The 19,550-nt window shown below is 42.0% G+C and overlaps 1 protein-coding gene across 1 annotated transcript in view; it reads right to left on the bottom strand.

Moving 5' to 3' along the window:
• LOC311062909 (potassium channel subfamily K member 2-like) overlaps nucleotides 1-19,550 on the bottom strand; it is a gene marked incomplete at both ends in the record, with an annotated part of 73,104 nt that overhangs the window by 18,544 nt on the left and 35,010 nt on the right. Inside the window, 2 exons of the mRNA XM_084082128.1 lie at nucleotides 14,518-14,828; nucleotides 15,520-15,624. Coding sequence (XP_083938254.1) covers nucleotides 14,518-14,828; nucleotides 15,520-15,624 — 416 coding nt within the window. The remainder of the gene's footprint in view (nucleotides 1-14,517; nucleotides 14,829-15,519; nucleotides 15,625-19,550) is intronic.

Below are 19,550 nucleotides of genomic sequence, written 5' to 3'. Positions count from 1 at the left end.
ACTATGCTTGGTGCTTTATTTCTTGTTCTTCATCAGGCAGGATGATTGTATAGGTTGCATATATGTTTGTATACGTTTTACTGTATAGGGTGTATCCGTTTGTATACTTTTTATTATGTGTAATTATAATTGATGGTGTTTATTGTGATGTTACTCTTCCTATGATTGTATCTTACTGTACTTCTAATGCCCCGTATCTCTCTACTACCATGGCGTCTAGGGGTTCGAATCCATGGCAGTGTGGCCAAACATCTATAAAAACACAATTGCCCGTGTTCTGGGGAGTGAAGCTGGACAGCTAGGGTGATCTTTTTTTTTTATCCCACAATTTTCTAACCCATTTTCTCACCCAGTGCCAATTGCCTATGTAAACCTGGGCGCTACTCTCCCTCAGCCAGCCTAGGGAGAGCCCAGAACTGAGCTCATGCCTCCTTCAATGCATGAGAAGCTAGCAAGCCGCTTCTTATCACCTGACAGGGAGAAGATTACCCGGTTGGACGTAGCGCGTGGAAGGAACACGTTATTCCAACCAGTCCCCCCCCCCGTCAGGCGCCACGGCTGACCAGGGGCAGGCAGTATAGAGACCAGAATTACTACATGTTTTTTGTGAGGGTACCTACCCTAGGGGACACGGGAGAACATGCAAACTCCACACAGAAGGTAGGGTGATCTTTGTCGCTGCATATACTCCTACAGGCTGGGGCAGCGCCTGTCAGTGGTGGGTGTTGAGCGGGAGGAGTAGGACGGAGGGGCTATGTCCTCCCAGTAGGGGCTCCTCACTGGGAGGTGAGCCAGTATGGTACTAGAGCAGTGGCTACACAGAAAGGTGTGGGAAGGAATTCATTAGCCTGGTAAACCCTCCCTCCGGAAATCTCATTTCCATTTGATTTCAGGAGAGTGAGTCTGGCCAGATCGCCCATTCTGCAATATTGGCTGTGGGCTGGAGTTGGGCGGGAGTAATACCGTTGCCTGACAACCCCTTCAGCCAATGATCGTTTTTCACCTTCAGCCAATCGGCAGTTCACCAGACTAATGTGACGCAACGGGACTTTTGAGACGGCCATGACCAAAATAGGTTGCCTTATTCGGATACATGTGTGTCACTGCCCGCCCCGGCCGGTTCTCTGAATTTTTATTTTTAAATAGCCTCTGTCATGATTAATTGACCACATATATGAAGTTAAACAACTAAATTCTATCCAAACGATATCTTATAAGTAAATTCCGTGCTTCAAAATAGAAGTTTGAGAGCTTTTTGAAGTAAAAAAACAGCGGAGAAAATAGCGGACAGAAAAGATGGCTGCCGTTCGTGTTTGGTCGGCTGCATTCAGGCTGCACTCGGTGCCATTCGGGCTCACTCGAACTCGCCACCTGATTGGCCAACTGTCGCTGTCAATCACAGAACGATGTGCGACGACGCTGATAGGCTCGTCCGTTTGGTGTACACAGCCAATATTGCAGAATGGGCGATCAGGCCAGACTCACTCCTGAAATCAAATGGAAATGAGATTTCCGGAGGGAGGGTTTACCAGGCTAGGAATTCATTGGCATAACGACTAAATTGGGGGTAAAATAATTGGCTAAAAGGAAGAAAATGACTGCTAACTAGTAGTGCACTTGAATAAATGTGACAATTTGTAGTGGCCATGGAGGGCTCTGGCTCCTTTTAATCAGTTCTATTATTTTTCATATTACAAATCAACATGGCAGGAAAATAAAATGAACAGTTACAGCATACATCGCTGTCCATGGTCCTGAACCAGCATGCGTGCATGCACACACGTTTGGATTACTATACTTGTGAGGACATCTGCCATTTTCTCTTTCAGTGTGTGACACCAGTGCGTAACTAAGTATAAATCCGGCATAACTCTAAACCCCAACCACTAAACCCAACCTCTAATTGCCTAACCATTTCTCTTTTGAACCAGGACAAAATTGTCCTCACAAGTGCCTATTTCTCAAAAACACACACACACACACACACACACACACACACACACACACACACACACACACACACACACACACACACACTTTAAAAAAAATTAACAGTAGGACAGGGGAAGCATAATTTAGCGTCGCACCACCTACACTCCGGGCACACAGCAACTTGGGGTCGTTACAAAGTCAGGGAGCTGTCCGTTTCGATTCATCAAGCCCGGCAAACGGGGACAGAGTACTCTCCATTAACCTGTGTGCAACCCTGAGACTGTTGGATGTGATTAGGCTACAAGGGTAGTGTGCGTGAAAGCAGAAATTGCCAAATAATGGATGGAAAACACAGCGGAGCGAGGGCGATAATGTAGTGACACCCAGCTAGACCTGTGACATGAGAGGCCACTGGCTGGAGGAATGAGGCTTTGATGAGATGAGATTAGCATAACGAGTGGAGGATGGGTCATGAATGACTGCAGTATACTGTAGCATGATGCTAATGTAAGTCATCCACTCAGGTTGACAACACAACAACACTAGTACTCATTAAAAAGCAAACAGACACTCACACTTAACCCTTTAAGACCGCAACAGCATCTGTGTCATTTTAAGATTTCTTTGGCTATTCAAAAATAGCAGATATAAAAGCTCGTAGCGCAGCAGCTTGTAGATCTGCTATTTTTGGAAAAAAATGTGACATTTTTGCTTTTGGGGGGTCCCTGGAACAAAATATTTTACAAACTTTTGCTTTAAAAAATAAATATAATAATATAATATAAGATTTTTCAAAAATCTACAAGCTTGTATATCTGCTATTTTTGAATAGCCAAAGAAATCTAAAAATGACACACAGATGCATTCCCGCTCTTAATGGGTTAATACAAGTCACACACACACACACACACACACACACACACACACACACACACACACACACACACACACACACACACACACACACACACACACACACACACACACACACACACACGTATAAAGAAACCCCTTAAATAGTTTTTGACCTCCTGAAATAAGCTAATTCAGAAAAACACACAGTCCGATACGCATGGCTCTGTCAGCTTCTTTGTTTCCTGGCCTATAAGCGGGCATACTAATGCAGAATTCTGGAATTCAACTCGATGCGACCGTGAAAAAATGATAAGATGGGATAAGCTGAAGCCTGTCTCTTGGCCGAGATAAACGATTAGACATGAGGAGAGACCGAATTCCCACATCTGAGCTTTCCACTTCACACACTCTTTTAATTGCTCCCTTTGAGGGAACGTTTCTTCTCAGTCCTCGGCTCAGTTCGAAGCATTGGCTCTTGATCATTGGGAGCATGCCAAAGGTGTGCGTGCGTTTGTGCATGTATACGCACACATGTGCGCGCGCGCGCGCGTGTGTGTGTGTGTGTGTGTGTGTGTTATAGTGAAAGTGGGTGGGGGCACCACCCAAGTGTTGGGGCTGTGTGTGCATCAATAAATCATCAGAAAAATACATGATGCATGCACCTGAAGGACTTCTGGACTCATGGATTTTACATATTGCTTCTGTTGGGCAAAAGAGAACCTTCATTCCAATGGTTCCAATGTAGTTATTATTTTGCCACAAGCTCTCGTTAATACTTTTTGACAGACTTAACCACTTCCTACCTGTCGTCCCTGTTTTGGGCATTCACATTTATGAAATTATTCAGTTTTTTTCCAATCTGCTGTGTTGTGAGTTATTTTTGCTACTTTTGTGTGAAACTGTCATACGATGCAGTATAAAATAGGGCATTAACTTATGAATTTACTTTACCCGACATCACCGGTATAGTGTAGTCCGAGCCATTCAAGTCTGGTGTTACTTACTTGGTCAAGCAAATAAGTTAAAAGTACTTTAACGGGCGTCAAAATATGGTTAGCCATGGATAACACACATTACAACTTTGGACAAAAAAAAAAGCACTGTTCCATTTCTTACTTTTGCAAATGTGTAATATAAAGCCATGTAAACTGCAAATCCTGAATAATATTGCTACTAACGTTAACACTGACCAATGAGATGATCATGGACTTCTGCAGAGGCAGAGGTCTTACATGGCCGTCCTGATGAACGGGGGCACCAGCTTCAAGTACCCCGGGGTGCACATCACTGAGGACCTGACTGGGAGAATGCACTGTGGCAAAGAAGGCGAGACGACGCCTGTACCACCTCAGGCAGCTGAGGAAGGTCAAGGTCTCAGAGAAGGTCCTGAAATCTTTCTACTCTGCTACAACCTAAAGCATCATGACACGGGCCATCTCTATTATGGTATGGGAATAGCTCTTCCCAGAATATGCGAGTGCTGCGGAAGGTGGTGAGATCAGCCGAGCGCAACACAGGGAAGCTCTCTCCCATTCCTGCAGGATGCATACGATTATTATGAAGGACAAACACCTTCCGAGTAGCGGACTGTTTCTGAAGATGCAGAATGGAAAGCTGGAGGTATCTCATAGCTCAAGGCGCAGAAAGAGATTTTTGCCTGCGGCTATCAGAGCCCAATGAGGACAATGTCAAAAAACTAAAACAAAAAAAGAACAAAGAACAGAACACAAAAACGAAATAAAATATTGTTCCGGAAGAACAATGTGGGCTCGCTTCAAGCCAAAAAAATGTTGTATAAAAAGTACAACTTCAGTCAAGGTCCTAGGCAGTGCTCTCTTTGACTTGTTATCTCTGCTATCTCTGACTGTGTTGTATGTGAGTGTGTAGACATGGCTCAGGTTGATCAGCTGTTTCCATTCTCCTAATTGTCACCAGTTACGCCCCTGCTTGGTGCTAGGTGTATGGGGTGGGCGTCTGTGTGAGTGTGTGTGTGTGTGTGTGTGTGTGTGTGTGTGTGTGTGTGTGTGTGTGTGTGTGTGTGTGTGTGTGTGTGTGTGTGTGTGTGTGTGTGTGTGTGTGTGTGTGTAAATCGGTTGTAAATCGAAAGCCCTCACTGCCAATGACGTATTCTTTTTTTTTCTTTTCTCGCACACAGAACCAGGTGATAACGTGATCCAAAGATTTACTGCTCCATTCACTTCCTGGTTAAAGTATTTGGGAAATATTCTGTATCTCGGCTCCTGTGCTTTACTATGTATTTTTGGCGAGACATGCTATTTTCAACAGCGTATGACAAGCGGACGGGAGGTCGCGATGACAATTTTTTTTTCTTTCGCGGAAGCACAGTGAAACCCTCCGTGATTAGCAACCATAAGGGGATCGATCATACTGGAGATAAATAGTCTGTGACTACTTGAAAAGGAAAGAAAATCGAAAAATCGCTGACAGTCTGGGCTTTACTCTGTCAGTGGATGAGTTAAAGTTAAATATTTCTAAAACTACAAATTATTTCAAAGTAAAATTATGTCCACAGTAAGCTGATTTTTTTTTTATTGTGAATGAGTTTCCAGGTGAAAGTATGAAGGAGTTGTGATGTACCAACATTTTCCATTGACTTCCATTATAATTTTCTGAACTTTTAAAGTGAAATATTTCTAAAACTACAAAACATTTCAAAGATTCATGTACGCGCACACGATTCCACGGTAAGGTGAACATGTTGTTTGAATGGTGTTTCTAGGTGTAAGTATGTAGGAGTAGTTCGGTGCCAAAGTTTTGGGTAGAACAATAAATAAATAGTGAGGACATCTATAGTGTGCTCGCGAGCCCACAACAAAAACTGCATTCAAACTAAGAATCCTGAGGAGCTGCGCAAAAGGTTACTTGCACAATAGGTAGATAGATACTGTAGGTAGACCTTTTATATATCCCATGGGGGAAATTCAGTTGCCAGAGGCATACAGTAGCAGTTAGAGCAAAGATACAGAGGAAAAAGTACATACAGCTATGAGCAGAGGTATTAAATATAAATATACAACAGTAAATACCAGATACAGTATGCAGAAACAGAAGGTAAAAATACATATATACTGTACAGTCACAGTATCATTAAACTATAAACAATATACATCAGTAGCCTACAGTCCAGTAACCCCACTTAACCCCACAGTGTCAGTGAGGAAAAGAATACACTGATAATAATATAAACTGTATCCCTGCAAACGACACAGTCAGCATCAGTACGGTATTGTCCTCAGATTGCTCAGAATGACTCCAGAGTTATGAGTCTAAGTATGGACTGAGCGGAGCGACGGTGTACGTCATTATATAACCTCATGGCTACCGGCACAAAGGACAGACCAAGTCTACCGTTACTTTGCCGGGGAAAGATGAATCTATCATTGCCTCTCATGCTCACTCGCCCCACTATCTCCTCATGGAGGGGGTGAGAGGGGTTAGCCATGATAGCCTCACACTTACAGTGTAAGAGGAGAGAGGGTTGTGGTTCCTAATGTATGTTTTAGCAGGGGCACATGTAGTAAATGTGATTATAGTATCATATAGTATCATTTCATAGCAAACCGTGGCAGCTGCTCTCACCAGACTAATCCTTTCCACAAACACAAGATGAGAGTGCTAAACAGAGCAAATTAGCTCACATTAGACATTGAAGGCTTGACAGTTCTGGTAATTTTTTACATGGTCTACTGCCAATGGTTCCGTGTAAATGTCACTGGTGCAGTAATGTTACTGACTAATAAGCAACATACAGCTGATGCCAAATCTGCTGCTGAGACCATTTTTAATGTGCGACAGAAGTTACACTCCATCTCTCCTGATGCTCCAAATATTATAATAGGAGATATTAATCATTGAGTAAATCCTTGATCATCTTTAATCAACAACACCTGCCCAGCACGTCGCAACAAAACTAGATCTATGGCTCATAAGGGGGCTTATTGTCACACTCCACCACCTCTGCCTACACCCCCCCAGCTGCCCCTATATCATGATCAGCCTGCCATTAAGGCACCAGTTCAGTTTCCAACACGCTGTCAGTCAGATCATAGACTGTTGATTCAGTCAGTCACACTACAATTCAAGTTACAGTCACTATTCTTGCATGTTTCCCTGTGCATACAGCTAACCACATAGTAGTCTGAAGAAGAGCAGTGTGCTCGAAACATCACTCACTCAGTCAGGTGGTGCCAAAAATAAAGTAATTGAAGGGAGCTAACAGTGTGCAAACTTGTATTTTGTTTTTACCTACAGCTGCACAGCCTGACTCCAGACTCTGTCTCTGGGTCTCCTACCTTGCCTATTCTTTATTATGTCTTCTCAGCGATCATCCTCGCTAGCCATTACCATAGATATATAAACGTAGATACCTCATTTGCCGCTGCAGTTCATTGGAGCTATGCAGCATCATTACAGAGAGTGAATTAAGGAAGTTTAGGGCTGAAATAAAAAGGCTTTCAGCAACTTAAAGAGAGCCTTGAATTAATTTAATATGAGGATTACAAGATAAGGGCAGCAGAGGCTTTGCTCTGGGTAGTTTTAATTCTGATAAACACCTGGCTGGTGAAAAAATAATGATTTTACTGCACTGATGCATGAGATAAGAGAAAAGAGCACATGCCTCTCCAGCATTTAAGATTGATGTGAAGAGAGTGGGAAACCTCTTCAGGTTAGAGTCCTGATAACATCTGTGGTCAGGTACCGAAAACTTGTGCAGACCAGCTCTGTAGCATCCTTTAGAATGATGTTTACACAATCACTTAATCAGCAGAAGGTTTCCAAGCTTTGGAAGCATTCCAGTATTGTCCCGGTAGCCAGCCAAGATTAGAATTCTCAATTTACAATAAAGCATTTAACAGACGCACGTATCCAAAGAGACTTACAAAGACTTGCAAGGTCAGAGTAAGTGGCATGAACAGTAGTCAATAAATGACAAGTTAAATGGTCAAGTAAATAGAGTGAAAAGAAAACAATGAATTGCTACAAAGTAACTAGGATACCAGGTAAAGATCAAACCTAGCGTCTGTCTAAACCAGGGGATCCCAAACCTTTTCAGCTGAGACATGTAATACATTATGAATGAATAACTTAAGCCCTATTTCAAAAATAGTGAAAATAGCCGATCTACAAGCTCATAACACGTCGCAATGAAACACGTTGTGAGCTTGTACATCGAAGTTTTTTAATGTCTTTTTTTGTTGAATGTTTCAATTTATTTTGTTTTTATTTCTTTTATTTCTTATTATTTGTAAAAACGTTTAGATTTTTTAAAGATATTTTTTTTATAGGAAATAGAAAATGGGATATTTACTCACGACTGGTCTGTGACCCAAAAATGGGTCCCGACCCAGTGTTTGGGAAACACTAAACAACATGCTACAGTAGGTAAATAACATTCTTAGAATTTGTGGTCAAACAAACTGTATATGACTATCTAACATAACACAGCATTATGACAAGGAATGGGGAGTGCTAGGGGGTGAGGTGGAAGAGGTGAGTTTCCAGACTGTGGCAGACTGGGATGTATATCTGTCCTCTTTTTAAAGGAGGAGTTAGATGTCAATTCAGTAAAATATCCATGGACAGGCTTTAGTTATTGATTTCTCTTCGACGTTCAATACCGTCCAGAGAGTATAACTTGTCATTTTAAACTCAACCCTAAATTGATTGGATGAATAATGGACTTAAAACTTTTTAACTTAGTGTGTGAGTCAACATTGCTAAAAAATGTGAGTTGGCCTACTTTTTCCACCACTGCTTGTACCCTAATGAGTGCCACAGCTTCAACTATAAGAACAGCCACAGTTTAAAGTTTGCTGAAATTTCTGTTATTTCTTGAAGGGGAAGAACAGGATAGTGGGTCGGTGGTGCGGTGGATGACAGATGGTGGATGATTGGCTTGGTACGTGGGATGATGAGTCTTTCCTCCATTTTTACAGTATGTGTCAAAAATGAAAGACATAGACATTGATTTCAGAAAGTCACAACCAAGCCCCCTGTCTATTATCTAGTGGATAACTACAAATATTTGTGCAACGCTCTTGATACAAAACTGTGTTCAGACTCGCATTGAATCGCATGTTAACACTAGGTCTAGGTTCAGCAAAGTATGTTTCAGAGAAAAATGTAAACCATTTAGGCCCTATCCACACTAGAATGGATATTTCTCAAAATTAGGTCTAGGCCTCATCCACATGTAAACAGCGTTTTCAGACACTTAAACAGAGATTTTTGAAAATTATTAAAAAACATATATATTAAATATTTAAATATTTTCTGTGAAACAGTGTACCCATGTAAAACGGAGCCTCTGAGAAATAATGACGTCACAATCTTGCTTTTTGTAATGGGCATGTGCCTGGAAACAACAACAATAATGGCGGATATATACCAGGTCGTTTATCTTTGGTTGGTGGTACTGTTAGAACTAATTACAAGTTCACAATTTAGCATTGTTGCATCAACTGCACCACTTCACCTGTGAGAAAAGGCGTCTGCTGCACCAATATTACTTAGTTTGCAACTTTGGCGCACTAAATGTGGGTTGCAGACAGCTTGTGCCAAATTTAACACTGAAGCGCGTTACTGATCTGCTGCTGATTGGAAATGCGCTCCCGGGTTCAATGCGTTTCTGCCTTTATATGTGTATGGAGATAGCTTTTTAAACCAAGGTTGAGTGGACAGTATTTTTTTACATAGATCGAAAATATCTGTTAAGATATGTATCAATCAATATGTATAAATATCCATATACTGTATTTAAGAGTCGAAAATGTCGATTTAGAAAAATATTCATATACGTGTAGTCAAGGCCTTAGTTGACCGGGTCCCCCAGGGTTCTATACTAGACTCTTTAGCATTTCCTTCTACACTAGCTCTTCACCCCAGAATAGGGATGCTAGGGTTCAAGTGGTTAACATTTCTACTGATATAATGACACTCTTTGACAGAAGTTTAATTGTATCTGTTATCTGTTTTAACCTTTTGTATTATTGGTTTGGAAACCTGAATCTGTCCAATTATGTTAAAATAGTCAGCAAGATCTTATGGGTCAGTCGTGCCAAACGTTTGTACATTTATAACAGGCAGTTCCTTAGGAGGAGTAATGCTATAATGAAATGCCAGGACCATCCACTCCATAGGGAGTTTGAGATACTGTATAGCCCCCAGGTTGACGTTTCAGAACTTGTCTCTTCTTTATGCTATTGTAATGCATATAGCACTCATTCCTTGCACTACCTTGTATACAAACACATTTGCAAACTTGCACACTTTGTAATTGCTATGAATTTCTATTTCCCTGTACTACCTTTGTAATTTATTCCGTTGATGTTGTCTTTTTTTTAATCATGTTTTTATGTGATTGGTGGCTGCAAAACAATTCTCCACCAGTGGGAAAATAAAGATAAGCTAGAAAATTGGTTGCCATAAATTCACTCTAACAAAATCCTGGCGATATGGCGCGAATTCAGTAAAAAGAACATAATGTACATTAAAACAATGTTCACTTACACACTTGGCCAGTAACATTTTTGAGTTGATTTGCCAGCGAATCCACAATAGTACAGCTTATAAATCAAAACACAGCATACATTATTGACAGATATACTTCATGTATATTCATGCCCCTTCCTTGGCCCAATTTTGAAAATGAATGGAGGAGGCTACAACCTTACAATAATCCTTACAATCCTTACAATCCTTACAATAATTCCCCAAACCTCTGTCTGTCTGCCCCCAAAATCTCTTTTGCCCGGTTCTCCTCAGTGGCTGAAGCAATTGATCTGTATTTGCGCATGGCCATTGACCATTAGCATGTGCATGGTACAGCAGCGCCCGTTTCTCACTTTCCCAAAATGTAAGCTGTTAATTATTAGCGTTTTTATGTAAAACAATTCGGGCTATGGGAGCTATCGTCGGTATGTTTACAGCCGTCGCCATGGTTACAGCCCCCAAGCTATGGGGCCAAAAAGGTTTGGGACTATTGCTGTACAGATCAGCACATAACCCAAAGTCTGTTAATACTTTGACTGCACACATCCCCAGGTATGGACTAGTCTAATCTAACTATCTAATCTAACTATTATAATTGAAATGGCCAATCCATGGTGTTTGTCAGTGTGTTGGCCAGCACACGAGCACTCCAACTGCCTTCACAACTGCACTAAATATCACTCAGTGGTCTGGCTATTGTATAGGCTTCTTTCCCTAAATTGAATGTACTTACACATTGTACAGTATAACTTTTTGTAATTGTTTTTGCCCCATATTTTGGCCAATAGGTGGCGCACATGCACAGTAGGCACACGTGCAGTAGGCACATAGAATTGTAACTTCCGCTTCCCAAGACCCCCTCGCCCCCGCCCCCTCTCATTCACTTCTCCAACTCCTCCCATTCATATGTGATCCCAGTCTGCTCTTCCACTGCACACAGACAACATCAACACCTTGTATAATGACTTAAACTTACACCTACTAGGTAGCCTACTACTTTAATAAAAACTGCGGAATTCATTAACATTGCCTATTCAACTAATTTGAACACTGTTTTGGGGCTTTCAGCAATCAAATAAACATGTTTACATTATTGAACTGACGAGGACGTTTCGGTGCACTAAATTACCTCTGAGAGAACTGAATGAGAGGGTGCGGTGTGGCTACTACCACTGAAGAAGCAGCCACTCGCACCAGACTAGGGTTACATGATGCGCCACGATGTGTGTGTGCGCTGCGCTATCCTCTGTATGGACATTTTTATTGGACTCCCATTCCCACCTAGCCAGAGAAAGCCCTGTGACATACAAAGGTATATGAGTATATAGTTTTGTATCTGAGCCAGTCTTGCATCCTTTATTTTAGAGTGCCGCTTCAACTGCTGTCCGTTCAACAGTGAAAAGCACTCCCCTGATTGGCCCGGTCATTTTCTGATTTCTCATACTCTCTGCCTATGGGCCGAAGTCCAGACTGATACAGTGGAGGAACGTGTGAGTGAATCCACATCATCAGTCTGGCAATGCCAGGCTAGTCATGTGATCAACAAAGATCTGTCAGATTTTCCATATTCCATCCTGATTGGCTAAGATTGGCTTCCAAAGTTTGCAGGATTGGTTCGTTTTGAACAAAATATCTCAAATCATGAACGCAGTGTGCGATTTCCATGAATTTTTGCACGCACATTCCCACTAGGCAGAGGAAGAAATGCCACTTGAAAATGTTCAAATCAGCCTCATGGTGGCGCTATAACAGGCCGATTCACGTTTTTACCGATACACACCAATCTGTGTGAAACTTTGCACGCACACTCCCTAGAGGTCAAGGAAAAACCTTTGCCCTGCATTTTTCACATCTGCCTTTTAGAGTGCCACCAGGAGGCTGACTTTTGCAAAACAATTTTTTTTGCTAATACTCCTTCAAGACGGGGTGCCGTGATTTTCAGTGATCCCCCCCCCCCCCCCCGCCTAAAACATAATCATCAGGTATTATAGTTATACTAGGAGGACGTTTTTTTTCAAAAAAGTGTACAGAAATTGTTAAAATTATGTTTTTATGTGGACACGCCTCCAGTTCAGTAAGTATACCTGGTTCTCACCTTAGCACCTCCTCCACCACCTTAGCACCACCCACCTGTCCTAGTCCCTCCTCCTCCTCATGCCCACACCTGTTGTGTTATGATAATGAGGGGGAGGGTATGTTTTTACTATGTCACTAAAGCGCTCTTTCTCTATTGGCACGTTTGACCCTCAAAGTTTCAGCCTCCAGGTAGAAATTCAAAATAGTCGGAGAAGACATAAAACACCATAAAAACACCACCAGGGGCTTAATGAAGTTCTATCAACCTCATAGACACATGAAAAACAAAAAAAGTGCAAAACCATGGCACCACCTCTTTCAGATTCTGTCCATCACGCAAATCGGTACACAGTATCTCTACAGTCATGTGATCAAGACGGATGTGTCCGATATTTTATATTCCATCCTAATTGGCTAACATTGGCTTCCAAAGTTTGCAGGATTGGTCCGTTTTGAACAAAATGCCTCATAAGTGCAATTTCCGTGAAACTTTGCACGCACATTCCCACTAGGCCGAGGAAGAAATGCCACCCTTTTCAGTTTGGCCTGTTATAGCGACACCAGCAGGTCTAATTTAACAAAACCCATTTTTGGAACAAAATGCTCAAATCATGCCGTGAAAGGCCTAAGAATAAATGGCAACCTTTTCACATTGGCCTATTATGGCTCCACCAGGAGGCCACAATAACCTACCTGACCTGGCGGAGACCTGTGCTCCGAGGAGCACTTTTTCTAGTTTTATCTGTATTTAAAATCCGCTAGTGGTCCGACTTCCGCGGGTGGTATTATCGTTTCCGTTTCTGTCTTATCGGTTCCGTCTTATTCTTTGTGTTATTTATTGTCTCTGCTATGATCTAGCTATGTTCTGCCAGACCACGTCTCCAATTTCCACCACATTTCGGACAAAAAATCTATCATACCCGGAGCCTTTGGATAGTGTACTTTCAATTGTTCAGTATACATTTGTATCCGTTATTTGGCCCATAATTTGCCTCCGTTGCTCACAAACACGTACCAGCAAACTTTTAGGTTGTGACCTCAGACGGAGTGAGACTGAATACCACTTCCAGTTAACTCTTTCACAATAAAATGTTTACTCTTATTCCAAACAAACTCACAAACAACTAATCTCTACTGTCTCTGTCTCTGATGTGCGGGCCAGGCCACCAGGCCGCGTAGCAGCCTGAACCTCTAGTTTTATAAATAAGGGGCCAAATACAAATCATTTGTATGGGTTTTTTTTCTAGTTATTTTTAACGAATAACCAAATGGACGTGTGATTATGTGGGAGTGCAAAATTACACACACAATTAACACTCCCCTGTTGATTAATGATTAACAAAAAAAATACAAACTTGTTACTTAAATTTCACTTCATTATGGATTCCAACCTTCCCCAATGTCTTGCAGATTTTAACAGCCTCAATATCCAGAAAGGGGGGGGGGGGGGGGGCTCACTCTGTAATCTTTACAGTATACTGCTGGTAAGACTAAGTGTGCTGGGGGGGAACCCAATCTGGCAGCAGATTGATCAGATTGATATAACCTATTATTATACTCCAGGACCTTTCAGTTGAGGAGGAGGAGAACACATTAGAGATGTAATCATTGCCCGCAATCCATTTCGAAAATGCTTTAATCAAGCCGTCCAATATGCTACTTGAAATCCCCAAGAGGGGATGCGTTTCATCATCACCCACAGCAAGTTCCCTTCAAATCCATAAACCCTCCCAAGCAAGAAAATTCAGTTGGTGGATCAGTGTGCTTGAGATTAGCCTGTGGGGATCAACAAGTTATGATCTGATGATCACACTTGATGATATGATTAATCCTGGGATATGGTTCAGATTACAGCATCTTTTTTGAGTAAATATTACATACTAATGGGCAAAGGCAATAACCTATCTATCTATCTATCTATCTATCTATCTATCTATCTATCTATCTATCTATCTATCTATGTATCTATCTATCTACAGTATCTATCTACTGTATCTATCTATTAGGATAGTACATAAAATTGCACTAAAGATATTTCCCACAGAAAAGCAACTCCTGCCAGGCTTCAGGAACAGCGGATGTGTGGAGAAGAACAGTATAGAACTCATGATTATTCAGTGTGGTGTTGTTACTTAAACCAACCTTGACCAGGTCCTCCAGTTCCGAGGAGTTGACACAGGCGTGCACGGCTAAAAAGTCCAGCTTCTCTGCAAGGATGGCCAGTTTCTGGGAACTCTCGTGCGGCTGTTCCAGTGCTCGGAACACCATGGCCCCGATGATGAGGTAGACCACTACCAGGCAGAAGATGGCCGGCACAGTCTTCCACCTCACAGTCATCCTGCTCTCATACTCGTCCTCGGGGACGTGCAGCACTAGCGGCTTGGCCGAGAAAGAGAGGCGTGGCTTGGAGTTGTGGGTGGCAGACTTTGGATCAAGAAGATCAGGTGCGGCCACTGTAAGTACAGAAACAGTTTGTTATTGTTTTTTTTTGTTTTCTTTCCACAGCTCCGTCATATTTAGGCAAACAACACTGTCATACATTTATAACGATCTGGTCTCATACACATGTTTACACATAAACACTGACATAAACATAGTACATATGTCAGGAAAAGACTATTCTTGAAACATACTGTAACAATACTAATATCTCAAATTAATTAAGAGCTTTTCTAAGTACCCAAAGACACTTTACATGGCGGGGGGGGACAACAAAAGAAAAACAACTAAGACTAAGGAAAAAATCAATAAAAACAGTGGAATGATGAGATGGGGGGGGGTGGAGTTAGCTGGGGAAAGCCATATTGAAGAGTTGGGTTTTGAGAGCGGTTTTGATGGTTTGGAGGGTGGGGGCTTCTCTGAGAGTATTGGGGAGTGCATTCCACAGGGTTGGGGCAGCAAAAGCAAAAGCTCTATCGCCCCAGGTACGGTACTTGGTCCTGGGGACCTCAAGGAGGTTGGGGTCACCAGATCTGAGGGAGCGGGAGGGGATATGATGTTTGAGGAGGTCAAAGAGGTAGGGGGGAGTCAGATTGTTCAGTGCCTTGTAGGTGGTGAGTAGTATTTAGAAGTGGATTCTTTGTTTGACCCGGAGCCAGTGAAGGTTGTGGAGGACTGGTGTAATATGGTATCTGGAACGGGTACTGGTGAGCAGGCGGGCAGCTGAGTTCTGAACATCTTGAAGTTTATTGAGGATACTGTTGCAATAGTCGAGGCGGGATGTGATGAAAGCATGGATGAGTGTTTCAGCTGCAGAGAATGACAGAGAGGGCCAGAGATGGGCAATGTTCTTGAATCTTGAGGTGGAAGAAGGCAGTTTTGGTGACCTGGTTTACATGGGGGAGGAATGAAAGGGTGGGGTCGAGAATGATTCACAGATTGGGGACATGGGTGGAGGGTGTGACAGTGGAGCCATCAATATTGAGTGAAAAGTCTTGGGTAGAGTGGGTGGTCGATGATGATGATTTCCGATTTATTGCAGTTAAGTTTGAGAAGATTATTTTGCATGTGTAAACATTCTTTACACCAGTCACTGAACTACTAACTCTTTAATCTGTGGGATTGCTTGCTCCACTGTCCAACTGAAATATGTATTTCCCTTCTAAATACCAGTATGCGTCTACAGATATTTCAATGACATATTGATTTATAGATTTCCCTACAGCCATAACAGAATTGCAGATATTATGTAAAAAGCAACATTTCAGCCAATTTATTAGTTTATAATGAATCATTTAAGGTACATTATAGGATCCTTCTCCCAGATTGATCCATGAAGCTTCACCCACTCCCGAAAACAAGGAACAGGATATCAGACATCTACTGTATATGACAAAAAGTTTGACAAATAAAAAAAATTATAGCACACATAACTAATTGTGTTGTACTTCATGAACCAGAGAATAAATACGATTGGAGATTCACAGCTGCTACAGTAAAGATACAGAATTTAACACCTGTTGTGTAATAATCTTCTACTTAATTGATCTATCGATGTATCTATCTCCTATGGGCCTCTGAAACGCTTGGGTTTAATAGACTATACAAGTCATCATTCAGAAAATTAGGAAACTCGTTCATAATTTCAGCAAGGACCATATCTCTCCGAACAGAATGTCATTTCTGCATTCTCTATTGTGTCAGGGTTGAGCAAACAAGGTACAGTGAGTCAATATTTAGCACCTGACTCCCAGAGTTATTAAATATTCATGATACATTATACTGTAGCCCACTTACATTTTTGGGGAAATAAATGAGCCTATTCACTCCGTTTCCAATATGTTACACTTGATAATGTTCTGCTGAAAATCTTAATTAAAAATTGTTGTCATAAAAACAATTATAGCTTGGTTCCCAGTTCTTGGTCATTACTGCTTGCCATTTATCACTAAACCCACACAATAGTTTTTCAGTTGACTTTTTTTCCCATTGGAATTTGTGTCAGTGTTCTTGGCACTGTGAACTCATTATTCCCCATGCATTTTAATTGTTGGTGAGTTGGACACTATTTGCCATACTTGGTATAATATCTCCATGTGGTTTATTTGTGTGTTATATATACTCCATTATCAATGTTAACTGCTGAAAACGTTATTGAAATTAGGAAACATTATGGTTCACACACTATAAGAGCAGCTACAACTGAATTATAAGTGGCTTTTGCATATTTTTTTTTAACGTCTTTTACCACAGCCTCCTTTTCTAAGGACACGGACGGCGTTACACAACCACTCCAGGGAGCCTAAATAAACTGGCTCCATATAACTGGTGTTTACAAATAAACATCTTAAAGATAGCATCAGCCATTTCAATTGGTTAACCTTCTGGTTTATGGACAGCACTCTGATTAATTGACAATTTCCTCAATTTTTCACTCAAATGGTACCAAAACACAAGTGTTTATCTGATTTCCCTTCTCACCCAAAGAGAGGGTTGACCACCTTTTTGTTAGGAACAACAATCAATAACCCTCATCATCAGCATCTTCCAGCTGACAGCCTGTACTGAACAAGCGCATCAGTGGACAGCTGGCTGGCTTACATGTCACCAGTGTTGCCATGTCGGCTTATTATAAGCGACGTTGGGCTTCTTTTTCTGTAAAGTTGCTTTTTTGGGGCTTTTTTCTAAAGAAGTGTAGCCTACTTGCTTATTTAGGCTTGCTTCCACATGTCTTAATTATTATTGAAATCAGTGGTTCTCAAATATGTTCATGAAAATGTTGTGCCCAGGGGAGCATTTATTTAGAATGTTTCAAAAACTAATATTCCACATTTTATTGGAAGAGTTTTTTGAAAATAGCAGATCTACAAGCTGTATGCGACGCGTTGTGAGCTTGTAGATCGGCTATTTTCAAATAGCCGATGAAGTGCTCATGTGGCATGTATACCTACAGTTGCTTAATTCTTTTGGGCTTGTTATCCTAGACCTGGTTGCTTATTTCTCTCGCAGGATCTGGCAACACTGCATGTCACTCATCACTCAAGTCTGCCTGCCATGCATTTCCAAAACGAGTGATGGAGCACTTACTTCTTCATCATGTGCACTTTGATCCTTGCTGTTCCTCATCGGCAGATCTTTCCCAAAAGCAACCGTCTTACCGTCGGGTTTATTGTAGTAGCACTCCGACGCTCCCACCAGGGGACGTTACTCTTTCCCACATGGCATTAAATAGAGAGATACTTTCCCCTTACCTCCAAAAATAACAAACACAATAAAAAAGTATTTTTCAGTCTCTCCCAGTTGATAAAATCCAAGCGAAATATCCTCAGAAGTCAGAACACCGTGTTCCTATCCAGGAGCGCGCGGAAGATGCAGCGTGAGGCAAAGTGGAGCCAGATCCACTATAAATCTGTCCAGTTGTTCCCAGACAGACAGTAGTCTGTACCCAGACATAAAGGAAGGAAACAATGGGTTCCTCCGGACGGAGGAGCGCGTACTGTCTGTGTGGTTGCCTCGTTCAACACCAGTTACGCAGGGACGGGGAGGCGTGCATGCGCTTTGGCATACGAGAGAGAGAGAGAGAGAGAGAGAGAGAGAGAGAGAGAGAGAGAGAGAGAGAGAGAGAGAGAGAGAGAGAGAGAGAGAGAGAGCGAGAGAGATAGAGAGCGAGAGAGAGAGAGAGAGAGAGAGAGAGAGAGAGAGAGAGAGAGAGAGAGAGAGAGAGAGAGAGAGATAGAGAGCGAGAGAGCGAGAGAGCGAGAGAGAGAGAGAGAGAGAGAGAGAGAGAGAGGGGGGGAAGAGTGTGTGTGTGTGTGTGTGTGTGTGTGTGTGTGTGTGTGTGTGTGTGTGTGTGTGTGTGTGTGTGTGTGTGTGAGTGTGCGCGCGCGCGTGTGCGTGCGTGCGTGTGTGTGTCTCCCTCTCTCTCTCATCTCAGACCAAAGATATAGGCTATCTCTCTCATAATCTCTTAATGTCCAGCATGTCTATATATTTTTTTCCCTTTTTTATAAGCTATTTGTGCTTATTTGTTACATAATAGGCAAAACATTGTCATTATATCATAAGGACCAACACATTTATATTTATTTGGTTGCGAATCTCCATCTGAAAATAATCTGGCCAGGGACCACGTAAGAAAATACATATATATTTTAAATGTCAAGATGAAAAAAATATATAATTAAAAAAATGTAAAATAGCTGATCTGCAAGCTCACACCAATGTGTTGAGAGCTTGTAGATGGGCTATTTTTGAACAACCTAGGTAAATAGGGTTAGAGTGTTAAGCCAGGGGTCTTCAACAGGGGGTCCGGGACCCCTAGGGGGTCCTCAGAGTTACTACAGGGGGTCCGCCAAATCTTTGTGTGATATGATTTTTTTTACATGAACCACTTGAACCATAGCATCCCTTTTCTGAGGAGAACTTTAGCCAAAAATAGCAGATCTACAAGCTCACAACGCCTCGCGCTGCGAGGCGTTGTGGAGGCTTACACAACCTGACTGTCACACACTGACTGTCACACACACACACACACACACACACACACACACACACACACACACACACACACACACACACACACACACACACACACACACACACACACACACACACACACACACACACACACACACACACACACACACACACACACACACACACTAGCACCTGCTGACCGTCTACCAGCACAGTCATTTACTACTGTGCTGCTCAGAGGCAGAGCACAGTAGGCCTAC

This window comes from Gymnoscopelus microlampas (genome assembly GCF_963454915.1).
Source record: "Gymnoscopelus microlampas genome assembly, chromosome: 16".
Classification (NCBI taxonomy): Eukaryota; Metazoa; Chordata; class Actinopteri; order Myctophiformes; family Myctophidae; genus Gymnoscopelus; species Gymnoscopelus microlampas.
The sequence above is the reverse complement of the archived record's forward strand: the minus strand, read 5'-3'. Positions and strand labels throughout refer to the sequence as shown.